This window comes from Gasterosteus aculeatus, chromosome 1, assembly GCF_964276395.1.
Source record: "Gasterosteus aculeatus chromosome 1, fGasAcu3.hap1.1, whole genome shotgun sequence".
NCBI lineage: Eukaryota > Metazoa > Chordata > Actinopteri > Perciformes > Gasterosteidae > Gasterosteus > Gasterosteus aculeatus.
In genome coordinates this window covers 1,378,641-1,385,501 of record NC_135688.1, presented here as the reverse complement: position 1 = coordinate 1,385,501, position 6,861 = coordinate 1,378,641, and the positions used below count along the sequence as shown (strand labels likewise).

Genomic DNA, 6,861 nt, shown 5'->3' with positions numbered 1-6,861 from the left:
AAAACTATGATTGAAACAGTTCAAATCTGAATCTGAAGCTGCACAATATCTTACAAAGGTTTACTCCTCGAAGTTTTCTTACCACTTAAAAAGTCCAATAACGCCTGAAAATATCTCCATGTTACATAAATACAGGAACACATGAGTCTGAGGAGAGGAAAAGTCCTCTGGTCCAATCAGAGCCCTTTCCTGCAGTGCAGATGTGCTGGAGAACACACCTGTCACAACACAGGTCAGCGGGGGTCACGGCTGCAGAGCCGGAACATGACGGAAACAAACACCATCTTCCCTGAGAGTAGCGGACAGGAAGTGACCACATGACCCTCCTCCACCGTGATGAAGATGATGATGGTCCTTCAGCGGATCTCTGAGGCTTTGGATCCTCCTGGTGCTGCAACTCCTCTCTGTTGTTGTGTCTGTCTCTCACACACACACACACACACACACACACACACACACACACACACACGGGGGCGTCCACCTGTTCTTGACCTCTTGATGTCTGCCTCCACTCGGTTGACCTTTGACCCCGGCCAATCAGAAAGTGAGGAACCTCTGAACCAACCTTGTGACCTGTGGACAGTGGAAGACTGTTGTTGTTCATGCGTGTGTGCAGTTTAACCCATAATCGTTACTTTCATATAGACATGTGAAATAATGTGTATACGTAATTGTGTACATGTCAACATGTGTATACATATATATGACATTTTCCTATTTGACCCATTTGTGTGATTGTTTTATTGTCCTAACAAACAACCAGACTGATCACCTGATGTGACCAGTCACTTCCTGCCCCCTGGTGGCGGCCTCTGGCACACGCGCACACAGTACATACGTACTACAATAACGCCTTTATGATTTTAGTTTACGGTTTTATATTGTGACATTTTAAAATGTATTAAAGCAATGAGGTACTTGAGGCTGTACTTTAACTTTAAGTTTAAATGTTCATGCACAACATTTCTGCATAGATATTTGACTTTACGGGGAGAAAGAAAGGGACGGCGCGGTTTGATTTTCAGGAAGTTTATTTCAGTACAAGTGTTTTTTAAAAACGCCTCACACTGTCTCTCCAAACGTCTCGTTGTTCTTGCAACCTCCGAGACAAGCAAGCGGGACATTTATATCTTCCGATGTGGCCAAAAGGATCAAACTCTGTGCCACACAACATTTCGAAGCAAACTACTTAAGACAAGTGGGGAACGAACGGCCACATAATAACCAATAATTAAACTTTGTACACGAGTAAAACCTGAATGGAAAGAGACAAAGAGGCTCGCGTAAAAGCAGCCATGAAAGAGCAGTGATCTGACAAATGAACCCAATGCCCAAACGGTAACCTCCTCCCCAGCCTCCGTGTTCTATCATACAAACAGCACATCACATACAAACCCAATGTGTTCTAATAAGGCAATATGTGGCAAAACAGAAACTCCACACAGCTAAAAAATAAAAAATCAAACAGCATTTTTGCCATGAAAAGAATCAGCTGTTAAGGCCTTTAAGAAAACCAGACTTGAGGAAACCAAGAACGTCCTCATTGATCCGGAGTCAGAATGAGAAGATGAACGAAAACAGGAACGTTCTGCTGCTGTGGGTTTGTGATGTGGGGCTTCGGGCTGTAACAACCAAACCAGGGGGGAGACCAGAGGGGGGTGCACTGACTTCACAGGTGGGCAGTAGCATAATGAGCTGGGACAGTACAGGTATAAAATACATTCATGAAGACGAGAGAAAGCAGAACACCAAACCGGCTCAAACCGAAACACAAAATATCAGTTAATGGACTACAGTACGGAGTCAGAACAACATGATTATCCCCAAATTCCTTTTTTTTGTGATCATACATTTACGTGCAACAGTCTCTTCTGTACATACAACTGGTACCACTAACTGGAGTTAAAAGGACAATCCTAATTGCAAAAAGAATTGCACGTTTTACCGGCGTTTCAGCGCGTGGTCGTCGCAGCGACAGAGTTTAAGAACCTCCGCACGAATACACGTGCAGCAGAGTTGAGATGCAATCTCACGGCATGAAAATATAAAATTAAAATCAACAGAGACATCTTTTTCCAGAAAAGTTGACAGAGGACTTTTAATCAACTGGATTACAGCAAATATATTGCTACTTTGGGGATTTTATTATTGAGTCATCACTCAAATGATTCAATTAGCAAGATTGACGAAACACCAACACTGGCCAATACGCTAGTTTTATGAAATAGAATATTTTTCTGCTTTGAATTGTTGTCGGACAAAACAAGGCAACTACGAGGGGGAGAAAAGCAGCTGATTAGATGAAGAAAATGTTTGTTTTGATGAACTCTGACATGGAAATGAAATGTCTTGTTCGTCATCAAGCTAATGTAGCATGCTACTGGCTAGCAGGCCTACTTTTAAAATGCATTTTTTTATGATAGCTTGATTTCTAGCCAACTAGGTGGCGCTCGTAGCTGACTCATGCTAGCACTAAACCAGATAACTAGCATGCTACTAGCTAGCTATACTTTCAAATGTATGTTTGTATTTGTTGGTCGCTTGACCTGGTTTGGCGCTCGTAGCTGGCTCGCGCTAGCACTAAACCAGATAACTAGCATGCTACTAGCTAGCTATACTTTCAAATGTATGTTTGTATTTGTTGGTCGCTTGATCTGGTTTGGCGCTCGTAGCTGGCTCGCGCTAGCACTAAACCAGATAACTAGCATGCTACTAGCTAGCTATACTTTCAAATGTATGTTTGTATTTGTTGGTCGCTTAATCTGGTTTGGCGCTCGTAGCTGGCTCGCGCTAGCACTAAACCAGATAACTAGCATGCTACTAGCTAGCTATACTTTCAAATGTATGTTTGTATTTGTTGGTCGCTTGACCTGGTTTGGCGCTCGTAGCTGGCTCGCGCTAGCACTAAACCAGATAACTAGCATGCTACTAGCTAGCTATACTTTCAAATGTATGTTTGTATTTGTTGGTCGCTTAATCTGGTTTGGCGCTCGTAGCTGGCTCGCGCTAGCACTAAACCAGATAACTAGCATGCTACTAGCTAGCTATACTTTCAAATGTATGTTTGTATTTGTTGGTCGCTTGACCTGGTTTGGCGCTCGTAGCTGGCTCGTGCTAGCATTAAACCAGATAACTAGCATGCTCCTGGTCAGCTTCCTAACAACTGCAACCGGCCGGCCGGCCTCGTACGTTAGTTAGCGAACGTCTCGGGCCAACAAATTTCTGGAAAAAGAAGTCGCTGTTAAGATATCGAGACACGTGTAAAAACCTCGGCGTCACCAGACACGACTACTGGCTACTTAAAAACACGGTGACGTGTGATTTTAATTGAGTTATCCCTTTAAATGATTTTTCTAGACACAAACGGATTCAACACAGGCGGATGGGCGGTGCTGCCTAAGCCGTGGTGGTGTTGGTGGTGGTGTTGTTGGTGGTGGTGGTGGTGGTGCGCTGGTGACCGCTCCGACACAGTTCCCTGAGAACCCACTTCCTCTACGACTACAACTATGGCAAAAATGCTGAGGGACTTTAATTCGTGGTCCTGACGGATTTAAAAACACATTTTGACAGAATGACGCGGTGCAGCAAGGGGAGGACTCATTATTAAAAGCCGGTATCTACAAATCCGGTGAGCAGCGCGGCGAGGGGGAATATTCTCGTTACCGTGTGTGGCCTCTACGTATGGACATACAACAGTGTGCTGGTGGTGGACAATAAAGATCTATGAGGTCTCTACGCGGGGCCGGAGGGTCGACCCCTCAACAGACTTTACAAAGAACCGTTGAAATGGAAAAAATTCAGATTATGTGAAAGATGGAACGCGATTGCACGGTCAGCTCATCTAACCGGCCCAAGCCGGCGTATTCTGCAATAGTACCTAAGCCCAAATATGTGACCATTATCGTCTATTTGGACATGTTGTATACAGCCTTTCTCTTTATACATATATATTTTCCCCTATGTGTGTTTGTGTGGTTTTTTGCATTCTACAGTATATTCCAGTTTCTGGATGCATTTTGGCTTCAAGCAATGGACGCTCTGATTGGACGGCGAGTTTACAGACAGGGTCTCCATCCCGACAAACTCGACTCCTTCACTTTGCTTCAGAGTCCACTTCTTCCTCGCAGTCCTTTTGTTTTGACCCTTTATACATATATATATATATATATATATTTATATATATATATATTTATATATATATATATATGTTTAACATTATAAAAAATAAGTTATTGCGCGTCCACAAAACAGTGCATTGTATTTTTGAAAAATATCTTTCTCTTTTTTGTCTTCATGTTTCCTGCTAATGGGCGAAGTTTGCCGCCGGTTTCCACTTCGCTTCGTCCAGCGGGGGGGTGGGGGGGAGTGAGTCGGGGGGAGCAAGGAGCGAGAAACAGGTAACAGAAGGGGGGGGGGGCGTCTCGCTACGCGATGACCATTGGAACGTCGTCCGAGAAGCCGCTGATCATGGGAGCATCTTCGTCGTCGTCGCCTGGGGAGACGCAGACATTTTAGACGGGATGCTGGAGCAGCGAGCAGCGAGCAGCTAGCAGCTAACAGCTAACAGCTAACTACCGAAACCTGACCGAACTCACCCAGCTCGTCCCCAGAGGAGAAGATGGCGGAGCCCAGGCGCGAGTTGTAGTGGGAGTTGGCGAAGGCGGTGAAGTTGTTCTGCAGCCGGCGGTGCCGCAGGTAGAGCGCCACCAGGCCGCCGCACACCCCCAGCAGCAGCAGGAAGAGGACCGGCACCACCACCGCCGCCACGTCCCCCGTGCGGCCCTCGCTGCGGGACGCGCCGCTGGCCCCTGGACACCAGGGAGACAGAGAAAGGTAAAGCAAGTCCACAGTACAGAGATGGACCTCTCCTCGTACGCGGGGGGGCCTTCAACACCCGAAAGCTTGGACCTCTTGTAGCCGGTTCATCTCAAAGACCAAACCGTGTGCGCGTGTGCGCCCCCTACCCGCCGCCAGCTGGTTGTAGAGCAGCAGGGCCGGCTCGCCGCACAGCTGGCCGCTGAGGAGGCAGCGCGCCTGCACCGAGAAGGTGTAGTTGTGTCCCAGCAGCAGGCTGCCGATGCGGAAGTACGTCTCCGTGGTGTTGCCCAGGCGGGACGTCTGGTTGGTGACGCTGTCGTACACGTGCACCTCGTAACCCTGCGAACGCGCAGGAGCTCACGGTTTTTATTCCACCAACCAAGAGCCCAAAAGTGTCAGCAGAGGAGATGCAGAAGTGCATCGGCTCACCCGGCTCTCGTTGAAGCCCTTCTCTCTGACGGCCAGACTCTTCCATAACAGGAACACGTGGTCCTTCTCCGTCAGGATCTTCAGGGCCTCCGGAGGCGGAAGAGGAACTGCAGCGGGGGGGGGAGGACAAGCGTCTGTGAGAAGCAGCTCGCAGGAAGTGACGGGGCGGAGACGTCAAGTCTCTCAGCACTCACATGACATCAGAGTGCAGCGTAAAATAAACGCGTCACACACGTTCGTGCCTTCGATGCGGGAAACGCGCGCACATGCAAATCTGGAGGAAAATAAGTGCGATGGCGCTCGTGCACGGCGCACCTGTGCTGAGCGTGAAGCCCGCCTCCTTGCTCATGTTGCGGAGGCGCACAGAGACGGCGTAGCGGCCGGCCGGCTCCAGGCCGCTCAGCAGGAACTCCACCGTGTTGTTGCTGCTCGTCAGCTTGTAGTCTCGCTCCTCTTTGCGGATCACGTCGCGCACGTGGATGGCGTACGTCTGCCAGGTGGGGGGGGCGGGGGGGGGGGGAGACGGACGCCATGAGGTTCGGGTGAGGTTCACTATCAAAACCGCATGTTTGCGCCGCTAAGAAGCGCATCAATACTCTGGTTGGTTGTTTTTGATTGTTGTATGAAAATCAGAGGCGGCGGCGGCGGCGTACGTACCAGCGGGGCGCTGGGCGCGTCGTAGGGCGGCTGCCACTTGAGCGTGGCCGTCGTCCCGTCCACCCGGACGCGGTGGAGGCTCCGGGGGGGGAGGCGCTCGTTGGGGATCATCTTCACCACGGCGTAGTCGGAGGGAGGACCCAGGGACGGAGAGACGACTCGCACCTGGGGAGGAGTCACGGTGGTGACGTCGGCGCGTAGGAGCAACGCGTGTGAAACGGGATGAGGTAGATTTCACTTTCCAGGTCAGAGTAATAAACAGGGAGGAATCAGAGTGACCCACCAGGAAGAGGTACTGCTCGTCACTCTGCACCGTGACCGTCAGGCCGAGGGACGAGGTGCTGACCTGACGGGGGCGGCGGAACAGGTCCAGGAAGGAGGTGGCGTAGAACACGCCGTACAGCTGCACCACACACACACACACACACACACGCACACGCATTTTAGATGAAGGAGGATTTTGCTATGCTAACCCAGCTAGGACCGGAGGCTTCCCAGCATGCCGCGTACCTGCGCGCTGCTGCTGCTGCTGTTGACGGTCCAGCTGCAGTCCACGGCGGTCTGGTTGAGGGCCCGGGTCTTGAGGAAGGGCCTCTCGGGCTGCGTGCCCGCGGTCCGGTGGTGGGACAGCGCGGTGGGACTGTCCCCCACCGTGGTGTGGGCCCACACGGCCACCTCGTACAGCGTCCCCGCCGTCAGGTTGGTGGCTGGGAAACGGACGGCGAGACATGAGAGGAAAGTTCAAAGGGGTGTGGGGGGGCAGGTTGGGGGGGCAGGTTGGGCGTGTTGGGGGGCAGGTTGGGGGGGGGGAGGGGGTACCTTTGAGTATCCGCTCTGTGACACTGTAGTTCTTGCTCTCCTTGACGTGGGTATCGAACTGCCAGGACAGGATCAGGACGTAGCGCTTGACCTGAGGGACGGCAGGGAGGCGGTTGGTCCCGCCCACAAACAAACAAA

The 6,861-nt window shown here is 50.5% G+C and overlaps 1 protein-coding gene across 1 annotated transcript in view; it reads right to left on the bottom strand.

Moving 5' to 3' along the window:
• Positions 1-1,013: 1,013 nt before the first annotated feature.
• The window catches only part of sorl1 (sortilin-related receptor, L(DLR class) A repeats containing), a 31,769-nt gene continuing 25,921 nt past the window's right edge, over positions 1,014-6,861 (bottom strand). Inside the window, exons 40-48 of the mRNA XM_078106644.1 lie at positions 6,724-6,814; positions 6,415-6,611; positions 6,188-6,307; positions 5,905-6,069; positions 5,563-5,737; positions 5,248-5,354; positions 4,965-5,157; positions 4,596-4,808; positions 1,014-4,492 (exon numbers count right to left, since the gene is read on the bottom strand). Of these exons, the coding sequence (XP_077962770.1) occupies positions 4,425-4,492; positions 4,596-4,808; positions 4,965-5,157; positions 5,248-5,354; positions 5,563-5,737; positions 5,905-6,069; positions 6,188-6,307; positions 6,415-6,611; positions 6,724-6,814 (1,329 nt within the window). The 3' untranslated portion in view covers positions 1,014-4,424. The remainder of the gene's footprint in view (positions 4,493-4,595; positions 4,809-4,964; positions 5,158-5,247; positions 5,355-5,562; positions 5,738-5,904; positions 6,070-6,187; positions 6,308-6,414; positions 6,612-6,723; positions 6,815-6,861) is intronic.